This window comes from Bos indicus, chromosome 3 (assembly GCF_029378745.1).
Source record: "Bos indicus isolate NIAB-ARS_2022 breed Sahiwal x Tharparkar chromosome 3, NIAB-ARS_B.indTharparkar_mat_pri_1.0, whole genome shotgun sequence".
NCBI lineage: Eukaryota > Metazoa > Chordata > Mammalia > Artiodactyla > Bovidae > Bos > Bos indicus.
In genome coordinates, this window is record NC_091762.1 from 105,292,684 (window position 1) to 105,309,561 (window position 16,878).

General features: G+C 39.5%; 1 protein-coding gene across 13 annotated transcripts in view; it reads left to right on the forward strand.

Moving 5' to 3' along the window:
* The window catches only part of SCMH1 (Scm polycomb group protein homolog 1), a 224,737-nt gene that overhangs the window by 72,128 nt on the left and 135,731 nt on the right, over positions 1 to 16,878 (forward strand). For 6 of the 13 annotated variants that reach the window (XM_070786754.1, XM_070786756.1, XM_070786753.1 and 3 more), the window contains 2 exons: positions 15,892 to 15,960; positions 16,398 to 16,421. In XM_070786754.1, coding sequence (XP_070642855.1) covers positions 15,892 to 15,960; positions 16,398 to 16,421 — 93 coding nt within the window. Of the gene's footprint in view, positions 1 to 4,206; positions 9,707 to 15,885; positions 15,961 to 16,397; positions 16,422 to 16,878 lie in introns of those variants that run through there. The other 7 variants (XM_019957716.2, XM_070786757.1, XM_019957719.2 and 4 more) reach the window with 3 other exon arrangements.

Below are 16,878 nucleotides of genomic sequence, written 5' to 3' on the forward strand. Positions count from 1 at the left end.
CCATTCCAGTCCATCTTAGTTCACTGATTCCTAGAATGTCGATGTTCACTCTCATCATCTCCTGTTTGACCACTTCCAGTTTTCCTTGATTCATGGACCTAACATTCCAGGTTCCTATGCAGTATTGTTCTTTACAGTCTATACAGTCAGCAAAAACAAGACCGGGAGCTGACTGTGACTTGGATCAAGAACTCCTTATTGCCAAATTCAGACTGAAATTGAAGAAAGTGGAGAAAACCACTGGACCATTCAGGTATGACCTAAATCAAATCCCTTATGACTATACAGTGGAAGTGACAAATAGATTTAAGGGACTAGATCTAATAGACAGAGTGCCTGATGAACTATGGATGGAGGTTCGTGACATTGTACAGGAAACAGGAATCAAGACCATCCCCAAGAAAAAGAAATGCAAAAAAGCAAAATGGCTGTCTGAGGAGGCCTTACAAATAACTGTGAAAAGAAGGGAAGCGAAAAGCAAAAGAGAAAAGGAAAGATATACCCATTTGAATGCAGAGTTCCAAAGAATAGCAAGGAGCGATAAGAAAGCCTTCCTCAGTGATCAGTGCAAAGAAATAGAGGAAAACAATAGAATGGGAAAAACAAGAGATCTCTTCAAGAAAATTAGAAATACCAAGGGAACATTTCATGCAAAGATGGGCTCAATAAAGGACAGAAATGGTAGGGACCTAACAAAAGCAGAAGATATTAAGAAGAGGTGGCACGAATACACAGAAGAACTGTACAAAAAAGATCTTAATGACACAGATAACCATGATGGTGTGATCACTCACCTAGAGCCAGATATCCTGGAATGTGAAGTCAAGTGGACCTTAGAAAGCATCACTATGAACAAAGCTAGTGGAGGTGATAGAATCCCAGTTGAGCTATTTCAAATCCTGAAAGACGATGCTGTGAAAGTGCTGCACTCAATATGCCAGCAAATTTGGAAAACTCAGCAGTGGCCACAGGACTGTAAAAGGTCCATTTTCATTCCAATCCCAAACAAAGGCAATGCCAAAGAATGCTCAAACTACTGCACAGTTGCACTCATCTCACACACTAGTAAAGTAATGCTTAAAATTCTCCAAGCCAGGTTTCAGTAATATATGAACCGTGAACTTCCAGATGGTCAAGCTGGTTTTAGAAAAGGCAGAGGAACCAGAGATCAAATTGCCAACATCCGCTGGATCATCGAAAAAGCAAGAAAGTTCCAGAAAAACATCTATTTCTGCTTCATTGACTATGCCAAAGCCTTTGACTGTGTGGATCACAATAAACTGTGGGAAATTCTGAAAGAGATGGGAATACCAGACCACCTGATCTGCCTCTTGAGAAATCTGTATGCAGGTCAGGAAGCAACAGTTAGAACTGGACATGGAACAACAGACTGGTTCCAAATAGGAAAAGGAATACGTCAAGGCTGTATATTGTCACCCTGCTTATTTAACTTATATGCAGAGTACCTCATGAGAAACGCTGGGCTGGATGAAGCAAAAGCTGGAATCGAGATTGCTGGAGAAATCTCAATAACCTCAGATATGCAGATGACACCACTCTTATGGCAGAAAGTGAAGAAGAACTAAAGAGCCTCTTGATGAAAGTGAAAGAGGAGTGAAAAAGTTAGCTTAAAGCTCAACATTCAGAAACGAAGATCATGGCATCTGGTCCCATCACTTCATGGCAAATAGATGGGGAAACAGTGGCTGACTTTATTTTTTGGGGCTCCAGAATCACTGCAGATGGTGATTGCAGCCATGAAATTAAAAGATGCTTACTCTGTGGAAGGAAAGTTATGACCAACCTAGACAGCATATTAAAAAGCAGAGACTTTACTTTGCCAACAAAAGTCCGTCTAGTCAAGGCTATGGTTTTTCCAGTAGTCATGTATGAATGTGAGAGTTGCACTATAAAGAAAGGTGAGCACTGAAGAATTGATGCTTTTGAACTGTGGTGTTGTAGAAGACTCTTGAGAGTCCCTTGGACTGCAAGGCGATCCAACCAGTCCATCCTAAAGGAGGTCAGTCCTGGGTGTTCATTGGAAGAACTGATGTTGAAGCTGAAACTCCAATACTTTGGCCACTTGATGTGAAGAGCTGACTCATTTGAAAGGACCCTGATGCTGGAAAAGATTGAGGACAGGAGGAGAAGGGGACGACAGAGGATGAGATGGTTGGATGGCATCACCGACTCGATGGACGTGGGTTTGGGTGGACTCTGGGAGTTGGTGATGGACAGGGAGGCCTGACGTGCTGCAGATCATAGGGTCGTAAAGAGTTTGACATGACTGAGCAACTGAAGTGAACCTCCCAGAGAGTGCATCCCACTGTTGGATACCTCCAACTTTCAGAAAGTTCTTCCTAGTAATGAGCTGAAACCTATCTGCCCATAGCTTCCACCCACAGATATTAAACAAGCAAAGCAAATCTCTTATCTTCATGAGAACACTCCAGATATTTGCAAAAAGCTTTCCTGCTCCCCCTGAGTCTTCTCTTCTCTTGGTAAATCTCCTCAGTTTTTTAAACCCTCACTATCCTTGTTTTCCTTTAAATGAGATTATGTGCCTCTATCTCATTCAGAGTCTAGGACCTAGATTTGAAGATAAAACTCAGATAGAGTCCTCTCGAGTATTCTGACTATTAGAGTAGACCATCCAGTACAGTCATCTTCTTCATTCCCAATACACACTAGAATGATGATGATGGTTGTACATTACTTACTTCATAATATCAGGTCCGTTTATGTCTGCCAGAAAGTATGATGTGGCACCATTGATATCACTAAACTTTTTCAGTGTTCAAGAAACATGAGTTGGAAGCATTTTAAAAAGTGTTAGCTTCTTCTGTGCCCTGGCTCACACTTCCATAAGGCTCTGGAAAGGGTAAACATTATGTATAGTTGAAGTCTACTAGGACTGCCTATAGAACAAAAGGAGTTATGGCTTTTCTGCATTGTCATTAGCCATTCGTTGCTAGCTCCTTTGCTTGTTAAAGGAAATATTGATGTTCTCTGGGATTCTGTCTGCACGTGCAGATATATAATTGCAAAAGATGGAGTGGGGGTGGGGATGATTGCCAAGAAGAGATCTGTTTCATCTTCTTTGTTCACATCTGCTACATGTACAAGACAGAATTTATGGCTCTTCTAGGAAGGGATTGCCTAGCTTGCTTCCCCTCCCCCCTTTTCTGACAGATATCCCAGAGGAATAATACTGTCTCTTCACACTTAATCTCCGAATGAAATAGCGGTAAATGAAGGAGAGCTGGAGGCAGAGAAATCAGCTGAGAGGCCCTAGGAGTACTTGCTAATTAGAGGGAGTGGCTGATCAATGGCACACTCCAGACCAGCCCCTTTTCCATCTCCCACCTCCCCTGTAGCTTGTCCTCCTGACCATAGTGGGACAGGTGTTCTGCTTCCAGCTTTCCTGTTTTGATCTCTGCTTCTCAGCATAGGTTTCTGGTTTATTAAAACCACGGTTGCTTTCACTGCTAAAGGAGTTCTGTGTTGTCTTAATGTATTTTCAGAAGTACATTTGATCTTTCTATTTTCCAGTTTCATTTCTGAGGGGGACATCTCTCCTTTCCTCCTCCTTTCTTTCCTTCCTGCCTATCCCTGCTGTCTCACTGGTATGTGCATATAAACCTGCATTACTTGTTTTGTATTTTCCAAGCTCTGTGAGTATTTGAAACATGGTACCTGTGAACATCTTCCATTTAATCTAGTTTTACATCATTAAATCCCAGACTGTGTCTCAGATTATTTAGCATCCAGATCAAGCTAATAAGCACCAGTGCTTCAGTTTTTACTATAGTAAAATGGAAAGACTGTCCAAGCTGGGCTACTCTATGTCAGAAACATTCGTAAGATTTATTTTTTTTTTTGTTACCTTTTTTGTTTTTGTTTTTTGAGGAGAAGGTAGTTACAAACATAGTTTAGGTTCAGATCCTGACCTTTCTACTGACTGTAACTTTTTAGAAATTTATTCAACCTCTCTGAATATTATTTCCTCATTAATATAAAGGGGTAATGACACCAGAGTAAGTAATATACCAGAGAGGATACAACAAGATGATGTTATTGAAATACTTAGCACAATATCTGATACAGAGTAAACACTTAAAAATATTATTTATAAGCTATACAATATTAATAATATTACAGTATTGCTATTGTAAATATACAGTAATAATTTATAACTGAATTTCTTCTCAATATTAAAGAATGTTTTCAACTTTTCCTTGCTTCAGAGGATGAACCATTGTGATTGTTTTATCACATTTTGAAAAGATGCTTCCATAGCTTTGTAGATTTTTCTGTTATGTATTATCTTCCCCTCAAGGGCATCCTGAAATACCAGAGTCTTTACATTCTGTAGATTTATACTACCCAGTATGGTAGCCACTGGCTGCATATGTCTATTTAAATTTAAGAGGAATTAAATATAATTAAAAATGCAACTCTTTAGCCACACCAGCCATATTTCAAATGCTGAATAGCCCTATGTGGCTAGTGGTTATCCATCGGATGACACTGATATAGAACATTTCCATTATCACAGAAAGTCCTATTGGACAGCATTACTTTGGATACTACTAGAATGTGCTGTTGTGCTCTTTGCTTAGAAATCAAAGAGGGTATATTTTCTAGGATGTTCACAGATTGCCCTCTTAAGTATTTCAGGGCTCCATACATTCATTTTAAGGATTCAAGTTACTCTTCTTTCCCCAGCCCTAGTGTCGTTAAATGTCTTTTGAAATAAATACAGGCACTTTTACTTCTCCTGTGGAGACTGCATTACCATAATTTTTAAAGATCCCAGTGTACAGTAAGAGGAAGCCAAAGGGAGAAAGGACAAAGTTGTCATATAGAGTGAAGTAAGTCAGAAAGAGAAAAACAGATATCATATATTAATGCATATATGTAGAATCTAGAAAAATGGTACAGATGAACCTATTTGCAGAGGAGGAATAGAGCCAGATGTAGAGAAAGGACGTGTGGACACAGGAGTGGGGGGGATGGCACGACCGTGTAAAAATACATCGCTAGTGGGACCCTGTTGTGTAACATAGGAAGCTCAACGCAGTTCTCTGTGATGATCTAGATGAATGAGATGGGAGAAGCGGGAGGGATGTCCAAGAAAGAGGAGATACATGTGTACATACAGCTGATCTCGTTCCAGACAGAGAGGCCTGGCGTGCCACAGTTCACGGGGTCGCAGAGTCTGATACGACTGGGCAACCGAACAACAGCTGATTTACTTCATTGTACAGCAGAAACCAGTGCAACATTGTATAGCTATTATACTCCAATTAAAAAAAATAACTTTAGCAGATATTCAGTTGTGAATATGAGAATCCATAGGGGCTAACTAGTAACAGGAGGTTCTAATATGCTATGTCCTTTTTGTAAGTACATACATTATGTTAGTCAGAATCTGAGTTTTCCCCCTGAGAAAGGTAGAAAACAGCATGTTTTCCTTTAATAATCCCTATTATCTTTATTATGCACGTTTAAAGCCTAGTTTTTATTTGCTCTTCACAACCTAGTGAAGCAAGTAGCACTGGGATGATCATCCCTATTTTACTGATTTTTTTTTTTAGAAAGCAGACTCAATGGAGTTAACAACTTGCCTAAAATTGTTAAGAGAAAACAGTCTTGAGATTCAAAAGAGGATAAAATTTTAACTTCCAGTTTGTTTTTTTGTTGTTATTTTTATTTTGTTATGCTCTATTTTCCCACCAATCCAACTGTAGTGAAAGGAAGGATGAAGATTCTTTAAGACAACTTGAAAATGAAGTAGTGTCATATGAGATACTCTCAAAGAATTTCTGTAGCCTCATTTGTCCTATGACCATGTCTATTCGTGTGTTTGGATTGCTGTAACAAAATACCACAAGTGGGGTAGTTTAAACAACAAACACTTATTTCTCACAGTTCCTGAGTCTAGACGTCCAAGATCAAGATGCTGGCGGGGTTGGTTTACAGTGAGGCTTCCCTCAGCTTATAGAAAGAACTTCTGACTGTGTGCTCACCTGGCCTTTTTCTCTGTATGTGTTGGTGGAGGGGTAGAGTTGGATTGAGAGAGAGAGAGGCCAATCAGTCTCTGGTATCTCTTCTTTTTCATCAGGATACCAGTCCTGTGAGTTTTGGGGAGTCTTTGGTGGAGACGTGGGTGGACATTGGCCTGACATGGGGTCAGGGGGACTGAGAGCAGCAGTCCTGGGAGCGTAGTGTGCTGGTATAAATCCTCTTGTAGAAGGTCACCACTATTCCTACCATAAAGTCTATACCCTACCATAGAGACTGCAGACTCTAGGACTGGGCTGCCTCTGGCCAAACTGCAGAGAGAGAGCACAGCCACACCCATCAGCAGAAAATTGGATTAAGATTTACTAAGCATGGCCTGCCCACCAAAGCAAGACCCAGTTTTCCCCACAGCCAGTCCCTCCCATCAGGAAGTTTGCACCAGCCTCTTATCCTCATCCATCAGAGGGCAGACAGAATGGGAAACACAGTCACAGAAAACAAACTAAAATGATTACATGGATCACAGCCTTGTGTAACTCAATGAAACTCTAAACCATGCCATGTAGGGCCACCCAAGACAGTTGGATCATGATGGAGAGCTCTGACAAAATGTGGTCCACTGGAGACGGAAATGGCAAACGACTCAGCGTTCTTACCTTGAGACCCCATAGACGGTATGAAAAGGCATAAAAATATGACACTGAAAGATGGGACCCCTCAGGTCGGTAGGTGTCCAGTATTCTATTGAAGAGTGGAGAAACAGCTCTGGAAGGAATGAAGAGGCTGAACCAAAGAGGAAATGATACCCAGTGGTGGATGTGTCTGGTGGTGAAAGTAAAGTCCAATGCTGTAAAAAACAATATTGCATAGGAACCTGGAATGTTAGGTCCACGAATCAAGGTAAATTGGAAGTAGTGAAACAGGAAATGACAAGTGTGAACATCAACATTTTAGGAATCAGTGAACTAAAATGGATGGGAATGGGCGAATTTAATTCAGATGACCAGTATATCTACCACTATGGCCGAGAATCCCTTTGAAAAAATGGAGTAGCCCTCATAGTCAGCAAAAGACTCTGAAATGCAGTACCAGGGTGCAGTCTTAAAAATGACAGAATAATCTTGGTTGTTTCCAAGGCAAACCATTCAGCATCACAGTAATCCAAGTCAGTGTCCCAACCAATAATGCCAAAGAAGATGAAGTTGAACGGTCCAAGAAGAACTACAAGACCTTCTAGAACTAACACCAAAAAAAGATGTCCTTTCATCATAGGGGACTGGAATGCAAAAGTAGGAAGTCAAGGAGTAACAGGCAAGTTTGTCCTCGGAGTACAAAATGCAGCAGCGCAAAGGCTAACAGAGTATTTGCCAAGAGAATGCACTGGTCATAGCAAACACCCTTCTTAAATGAGCAATGCATAGAAAGAGAGGAAACAGTAGGATGGGAAAGACTAGAGATTTCTTTGAGAAAGTTAAAGATACCAAGGGAACATTTCATGCAAAGATGGGCACAGTAAAGGACAGAAGTATGGACCTAACAAAAACAGAAGATATTAAGACGAAGTGGCAAGAATACATGGAAGAACTGTACAAAAAAGATCTTAATGACACAAATAACCATGATGGTGTGATCACTCACCTAGAACCAGACAGTCTAGAGTGTGAAGTCAAGTGGGCCTTAGGAAGCATCACAACAAACAAAGCTAGTGAAGGTGATGGAATTCCAGCTGAGCTATTTCAAATCTTAAAAGATCATGCTGTTAAAGAGCTGCACTCAGTATGCCAGCAAATTTGGAAAACTCAGCAGTGGCCACAGGACTAGAAAAGGTCAGTTTTCATTCCAATCCCAAAGAAAGGCAATGCCAAAGAATGTTCAGACTACCACACAGTTATGCTCATTTCACATGCTAGCAAGGTAATGCTCAAAATCCTTCAAGCTAGGCTTCAACACTATGTGAACCAAGAACTTCCAGATGTTCAAACTGGGTTTAAAAAAGGCAGAGGAACCAGAGATCAAATTGCCAAAATTGGATCATAGAAAAAGCAAGAGAATTCCAGAAAATTTCTGCTTCATTGACTGCACTAAAGCCTTTGACTGTATGGATCACAACAAACTGTGGAAAATTCTTAAAGATATGGGAATACCAGACCACCTTGCCTGCCTCCTGAGAAATCTGTCTGCAGGTCAAGAAGCAGAAAAGTTAGAACTGGACATGGAACAACAAACTGGTTCAAAGTTGCGAAAGGAGTACCTCAAGGCTATATATTGTCACTGTGCTTATTTAACTTATATGCAGAGTACATCAGGCAAAATTAGGGGTTGGATGAAGCACAATCTGGAATCAAGATTGCTGGGAGAAATATCAATGACCTCAGATATGCAGGTGATACCACCCTAATGATAGAAAGTAAAGAGGAACTAGGGAGCCACTTCATGAAGGTAAAAGAGGAGAATGAGAAGACTGACTTAAAACTCAACATTCTAAAAACTAATATCATGGCATTTGGTGCCATCGCTTCATGGCAAATACATGGAGAAAACAGTGGATTCGGCGACAGGCTTTATTTTCTTGGATTCCAAAATCACTGTGGCTGGTGACTGCATCCATGAAACTAAAAGACACTTGCTCCTTGGAAGAAAATCTGTGACAAACTTAGTGTATTAAAAAGCAGAGACATTGCTTTGCTATCAAAGGTCCGTCTAGTCAAAGCTATGGTTTTTCAAGTAGCCATTTATGGATGTGAGAGTTGGACCATAAAGAAGGCTGAGCGCTGAAGAATTGATGCTTTTGAACTGTGGTACTGAAGACTCTTGAGGGTCCCTTGGATTGCAAGGAGATCAAACCAGTCAATCCTAAAGGAAATCAGTCCTGGATATTCATTGGAAGGGCTGATGCTGAGGCTGAAGCTCCAATACTTTGGGCACCTGATGTGAAGAACTGACTCACTGGAAAAGACCCTGATGCTGGAGAAGATTGAAGGCAGGAGGAGAAGAGGATGACAGAGGATGAGATGGTTGGATGGCATCACCAACTCAATGGACATGAATTTTAACAAACTTCAGGAGATAGTGAAGGACGGAAGCCTGGCATGCTTCAGTCCATGGGGTCGCAGAGTCAGACACAACTGAGATACTGAACAACAAGCTTGTGAAAGTCCTATCTGCAAATAAAGTCACATTGGGGGATTAGGACTTCAACATATCACTTGGGGTGGGAAGCACAATTTAGTTTATAACACCATCTTAATGTAGTTTTAGTATCTTTTTATTTTCTAGTTTACCTTGATTAGTTGGAAGTTTGATGTTTTCATGGGACCAAATTTGGCGAATATTATATTTTTTATTTCTGTGAAGACTGAGGCTTAGTTAAATTTAACCTGTGGTACTCACCATAAGGTACTCTCCAACCCTGAGATATTCGAATAAGCAAAAATATTATATGTAAATGTCCTGCTTTTCTTGTAATGTAGTCCAATGTGTTAATACTAGTAAAGTCTCAGTCCTTTATAGGGTAATAAGTGTGCCCTTCCTCCCATCCCCATTTTACAGATGGAGAAATTAACATACAGAGAAACTGACTTGTCAGAGGTCAGAGCAAAGTATTGGTGGATCCAGGGGTAAATCCCAAACCTTTTAACTCCCTGACCAGTTTGTAGTCTACTGACTATGCAGCCTAGTGGTAAGTATATTTTTACCCCATCCTGGAGGTAAGGGTAGTTAAGAGATTTGGCTGATGCTGGGAGGGATTGGGGGCAGGAGGAGAAGGGGATAGAGGAGGATGAGATGGCTGGATGGCATCACTGACTCGATGGACATGAGTCTGAGTGAACTCCGGGAGTTGGTGATGGACAGGGAGGCCTGGCGTGCTGCGATTCATGGGGTCGCAAAGAGTCGGACACGACTGAGCGACTGGACTGAACTGAACTGAGTTTAAGGAATTTCCCATTTTTAATTATGTCACTCGTTATCCTTTTCTTTTAACCATGATGTCTTTTTGTCGTTAGCATCAATTTTCAAGATTGTGAGTATAGATTGGAAGTTTTGCTTTTTAAATACCTAGAAATATTTTTATGACAATTTAGCCAGAAGAAAGAAAGAAATGAAAACTTATTATTTAATGAATTTGTTCTCTGTTAGGCACTGTGCTAGACACTTTGTATTTCTTAAATGTCATAAAATTTATAGTCATTTCTGGAAGGTAATGCATTCTTGCCATTTGTTATAGTCACATTTTAATAGTATTAGTGGAATTTAGTAGAAAAATATCTTGCAAATTTCAGGGTTTAGATTCTAAACAAAATTTTAGTTTTGTGCAAACTAAGAACCTTGTCAGAAATCTTTAAAGATAAAAATCTCTATGTGATTAAACATAGTTTGCGAGTTTATTATATCTTATCCCTTGGTTTTTACTTAGTTGGGATGATTTGTTTTGTCTGAGATTAAGTCAAGCTTGCTCTTCCACTTGACACTAAAATCATGGTGTGTTCTCAGAAGCCTTTTCTTGTACCTCTACATTTGAAACAGTTAGAATTCTTTTAATTACTAAGCAGGTTGAACAACCAAGCCACATGAAAAACAAGAGTGTGATGAGCCTCCAGAGCCAAGGTTCCATGGGCCACTAGTATATTCGAATCTCCTCCATCCCTCACCTCCACTTCTTTTCCAGTGGCTTCCTCTTGCTTATAGATCTGCTTTCTCAGATACAGTATGCTCCTTCTGACTCTTCTGTGGAGAATAAGTTGGAGTAGGGCAAAAGTAGAAGCAAGATAAGTTAGCATACTTTGTAATGGTCCAGATAAGAGGTAATAGTGACTCAAACTAGACTGGATTGGGATATGGCCCAACAGAACCTACTGATGGATTTAATGTGAATGTAGAGGAAATACAGGGATCAAGGATACTTTCAAGAATTTTGCCTTGAAGAGCTAGGTGATGGAGATGCCAGCTACTGGTTTGTGGAGGACAAAAAGAACAGCTTGACAAACGGTGTTGTGTTTTAGCTAAGTTTGAAATAACTGATTGAGAACCATGTAGAGATGGCCTGAAAGTAGTTGTATATGTAAGTATAGAATTCCAAGTAGAGGCCAGTGCTGGAAATATGAATTTGGAAGTAATCACAGTGGAGTGGTGAGAGAAAAAAAAGCCTATTAAAATGAGGACATAATATGAGGAAGTGAGGAGGCAATAATTCATTGCCTTTAAGACAACTCTTAAAGTTTTCCCATGAAAGAGAGTAGAAAAATTGAAAGATAGAGCGGGAAGCATATGTGTGGAATTAAGAGAGGGTTGGGGAGAGCATATTATTGGTTTTTTGTGTGTGTGTTTTGATAGTTGATGACAAAGCAATAACAGTACTGATGTAAATGATCTGTTATAGAGGAAATACTTGCAAAGTCCTTAAGAAGATGAGAGGAAACAGGGTCTGGAGCAAAAATGTAGGGTGGGCTGTTGCTTAAAATCAGAGACGCTTCATCCACAGAAGCAGGAGAAAAGTCAGAAAGAATGATGAATAAGTAGATTCATTAAATCACCAATTATTGACTGAACACCTGCTAATTACTATATTATGCTTTGGGGACATACCACTAGGCAAGATTAAGTCTGAATCTTCCTGAAATGTGTGGCATATAGAAGGTTCTCATGTCTTATTTTTGTTGTTCTCAATAAAGCCTGAATTAATGTCATCCCCTAAGAGTGAAGGTTAAGGAGGGAATATTTGGAATATGAAGAAAGTGAAAAATTGTGTTGTTCTTGTTGTTCATTGGCTAGTTCAGTTCAGTCACTCAGTCGTGTCCGACTCTTTGTGACCCCAAGAACTGCAGCACACCAGGCTTCACTTTCCATCACTATCTTCCTGAGTTTCCTCAAACTCATGTTCATTGAGTCAGTGATGCCATCCAACTATCTCATCCTCTGTCATCCGCTTCTCCTCTTGCCCTCAGTTTTTCCCAAATCAGAGTCTATACCAGGGAGTCAGCTATTCTCATCAGATGGCCAAAGTATTGGAGCTTCAACTTCAGCATCAGTCCTTCCAGTGAATATTCAGGACTGATTTCCTTTAGGATTGATTGGTTTGATCTCCTTGCAGTCCAAGGGACTCTCAAGGGTCTTCTCCAGCACCACAGTTCAAAAGTGTCAATTCTTTGGTGTTCAGCCTTCTTTATGGTCCAATTCTGACATCCATACATGACTACTAGAAAAGCCATAGCTTTGACTAGACAGTCCTTTGTCGGCAAAGTGATGTCTCTGCTTTTTAAAACACTATCTAGGTTTGACATATCTATTCTTCCAAGGAGTAAGCAGCTTTTAGTTTTGTGGCTGCAGTCACCTTACACAGTGATTTTGAGCCCAAGAAAATGAAATCCAATACTATTTCCACATTTTTCCCGTCTGTTTGCAACGAAGTGATAGGACTGGATTCCATAATCTTAGTATTTTGAATGTTGAGTTTTAAACCAGCTTTTTCACTCACCTCTTTCACCTTCATCAAGAGGCTATTTAGTTCCTTTTCACTTTTCTGCCATTAAAGTGGTATCATCTGCAGATCTGAGGTTATTGATATTTCTCCTGGCAGTGTTGATTCCAGCTTGTGATTCATCTAGCCTGGCATTTTGCACGATGTATTCTGCATATAAGTTAAATAAGCAGGGTGACAATATACAGCCTTGACATACTCCTTTCCCAATTTTGAACCAGTTCATTGTTCCATGTCCGGTTCTAACTGTTGCTTCTTTTCCTGCATACAGGTTTCTCAGGAGGCAGGTAAGGTGATCTGGTATTCCCATCTCTTTAAGAATATTACAGTTTGTTGTGATCTATATAGTCGAAGTCTTTAGCATAGTCAATGAAGCAGAAGCAGATGTTTTTCTGGAAGCCCCTTGCTTTTTCTATGATCCTGAATGTGTTGGCAATCTGATCTCTGGTTCCTCTGCCTTCTCTAAATCCAGCTTGAACATCTGGAATTTTTCAGTTCACATACTGCTGAAGCCTTACCTGGTACATCTCAGGCAAAATCTTGCAATGAGTACAATTATACAGTAATTTGAACATTCTTTGGCATTGCTTTTCTTTGGGATTGAAATGAAAACTGACCTTTTCCAGTCCTGTGGTCACTGCTGAGTTTTCCAAATTTGCTGGCATAATGAGTGCAACACTTTAACAACATCATATTTTAAGATTTGAAATAGTTCAGCTGGAATTCCATCACCTTCACTAGCATTGTTCATAGTAATGCTCCTGAGGCCCACTTGACCTCACACTCCAGGATGTCTGGCTGTAGGTGAGTGACCACATAATCGTGGTTCATTGGGTCATTAAGAGCTTTTTTGTACAGTTCTTAATTTGTACAGTGTATTCTTGCCACCTTTTCTTACCCTCTTCTGCTTCTGTTATGTCCTTACTGTTTTTGTCCTTTATTGTGCCTGAAATGTTCCCTTGGTATCTCCAGTTTTCTTAAAGAGATTGTTAGTCTTTCCCGTTCTGTTGTTTTCTTCTGTTTCTTTGCATTGGTCACTTAAGAAGGCTTTTTTTAATCTCTCCTTGCTATTCTCTGCAACTCTGCATTCTTTACCCTCTGAACTCTAAAGGATTTCTCTTTCCCTTTCTCCTTTGTCTTTTGCTTCTCTTCCTTTCTCAGCTGTTTGTAAGGCCTCCTCAGACAACCACTTTGCCTTCTTTCATTTCTTTTTCTTGGGTATGGTTTTGGTCATCACCTCCTGCACAGTGTTACGAACCTCCATCCATAGTTCTTCAGTCTGTCTGTCTGCCAGATCTGGTCCCTTTAATCTATTCATCACCTCTACTGTGTAATCATAAAGTATTTGATTTAGGTCATAATTGAATGGCCTAGTGGTTTTCCCTACTTTCTCAACTTGAGCCTGAATTTTGCAATAAAGAGCTGATGATTTGAGCCACAGTCAGCTCCAGGTCTTTTTTTGCTGACTGTATAGAGTTACACCATCTTCGGCTGCAAAAAGAGTAAATAAAATCAGTCTGATTTTGGTACTGACCAGTTGGTGATGTCCGTGTATAGTCATCTCTTATGTTCGTGGAAGAGGATGTTTGTTGTAACAAAACTCTGTTAGCCTTTGCCCTGCTTCATTTTGTCCTCCAGGGCCAAACTTGCCTGTTATTTCAGGTATTTTTTGACTTCCTACTTTTGCATTCTAATCCCCTATGATGAAAAAGACATCTTTTTTTTGGTATGAATTCTAAGAAATCTTGTAGGTCTTCATAGAATCGTCCAACTTCAGCTTCTTCAGCATTAGAAGAGTACGTGTGTTTGTATTTTTGGAAAGGAGAAAAGGAAGCATGGTAGGGAAGTGTGGTTTGATTCCTAGACAGTGATAAGTAGCATTGAGATTGTAGCCATGAGTTCATGGTGAGACCAGTAAGCTTCCACTTGTTTTTCTTTAGCACTTGTGATCTGTTGGGGTAGGCATGATACAGGCAGATAAGTGGTTTTAGCCAAGTTAGGGTTGAGGCTTTAGTAGTCAAGTTTAACCAAAAAAAAAAAAAAAAAAAAACCACAGGTGTGAAGGAGTTGAAGACTTGGCCAGGGAGTGATTTTAGTGAGGGACCATAGCATCTGAGCTGAGTGAGAAGAGAAGTGGGTAAATGGGTAAATAATGGTTAAAAAAAAGTGGTGCCGTTCAGTGGTAAAGAAGGTGCGTAAATAATGGTAAGAAAGCACTGGGGTCAGTAGGTGAGTCTAAATTTTCAAGCAAGGAAAATATATTTCTATAAGTAATAACCCTGGTGCTGGGAAAGATTGAGGGCAGGAGGAGAAGGGGACAACAGAGGATGAGATGGTTGGATGGCATCTCCGACTCGATGGACAAGGGTTTGGGTGGATTCCAGGAGTTGATGATGGACAGGGAGGCCTGGCATGCTGCGGGTCATGAGGTCACAAAGAGTCGGACATGAACTGAACTGATACTCTGTATAAAAAAAAATCTGAAAATATTTGAGATTAGAAAGGGGAGAAAAACAGTACCACCACCCAAAGATAACCAGTTGTTTATATTTTCTTTGTTTACTTCTTTTTTTTCTAGTGATAATTTTAAGGGTTGTTTTAGTTTACTAGATAGACCTTCTATAACAAAGGCTACAGACTGGGTGATTTAAACAACAGACATTTTCATACAGTTCTGGAGGCTACAAGAGCAAGAGCAAGGTGTCAGCAGGGCTGTTTTTTGTTTTTTTTTTCCTTTGGCCTGTAAATGTCTGTCTTCTCCCTGTGCCTTCACATAGTCTTTTCTCTATCATTGTCTGTGTCCAGATTTTCCTCTTCTTATAAGGACACCAGTCATATTGGATTAGGGTCCACTCTAAAATTAGATCTCATTTTAACTTATTTACTTCTTCATAGACCCTACTTCCAAAGTCACCTTCTGAAGTATTGAGAAATGATTACTTCAGTATGAATTCTGGGAGAACACAATGCAGCCTGTAACATAGGTGTTCTTTGTCTTCAGTTTTTTATGTAATTGTGGTTATTCCTGCATATATTTTTTGATCCTTTACCTTACCAGATAACATTATAACTCAAACATTTTCCCACTTAGACTTCTAAAAATTTAACAGCTGCAAAATACTTTGTCAAATAACAAATGTATTTCAGTATCTTAATCAGTCTTCTGTGTTGAACATCTAAGCACCCTTCCACCCCAATTTTTTGTTATTATAAAGAATACTAAAGTTTCTTGAAATAAAATCTCTTTTTCTATACTTTGGGTTATTTCCTTAGACTAGAATCTCAAAAGTAGATTGCTTTATCAAAAACTGTCACAATATGCTGCTAAATTGGAGAAGTATTGAAACTTTTACTTTCTTTCCACATGACTGTTTTCTCTCTTCCTGCAGTAATAGACTGGAATGATGTTAGAAAACATAAATATGGTCATCTATCAGAGTCTGCATCCCAACATCAAGGTAAGAAAAAAAGCTGTATTTAGCATGGAAAAATTTAATTTGACATCTCTTACCACAAAGCCTTTTTTTTTTTGGAGGTCTGAGTATACCAAGAACTCACTGGTTAAAACACAAGCATATATAATTTGTAGAGGTATCTGTCAAAACCAATATACATTGGTTTGAGCATGAAATCAGGAAATTTAGATTCTGAGTTCAGACAATCCCAAATTAGCTTTAGGTACAGTTGTTTATCCTCTCTGGATATCTAGTTTTTAATAAGGCAGAATTGAGTGTATACTTCCACAACTACTAGTAATAAACTTAGTGTCTTTTAAAATGAGAGAATTGAACTACACAAAGTCTCAAGCCCTCATTTTACCCCAGAATCTCACTTTTCTGTCATTTTGGTATGTTCTGCATGATGACTTATGCTGTAACATTTTTTTCTTTAACAGAAGCTACCGACATCCTGGAGCTAGGTAAGATATCTTTCTTGTGTTTCTGTTAAATATGGGAAATTACTGAGCCAGGGATTAGATAGTAACTAGGAACAGAATTCCGTGTGTCTTTGTCTCATGAGCTCGTGAATCCTGTGCTCTTGTCTGCCTAATGAGCCCATGCAGTTCTCCTTTGCTGTGAGTCTGACTCTCCTTATCAGGAGGCCACAGACTAAGCTAACGAAAGGGAAAAGGGTGGCTAATTACATGAGTACAATAAGGAATGGGAACTGAAACCAAATTGCAAGTTACTTCTTATTAATTCATTAAATCTAGAGCTAAAACAAAGCCCATTTGTCCGTAAATCAGAATTTGATGGCATTTTCCCAAAAGAAATTATTCATGAGATATATTGAACTGAAATTAAACCTAAAGATTTTCTAAGTTTTTTTTTTTAAACTAAATAAAAAACTGAAATATTAAGATGTCAAATAACAGG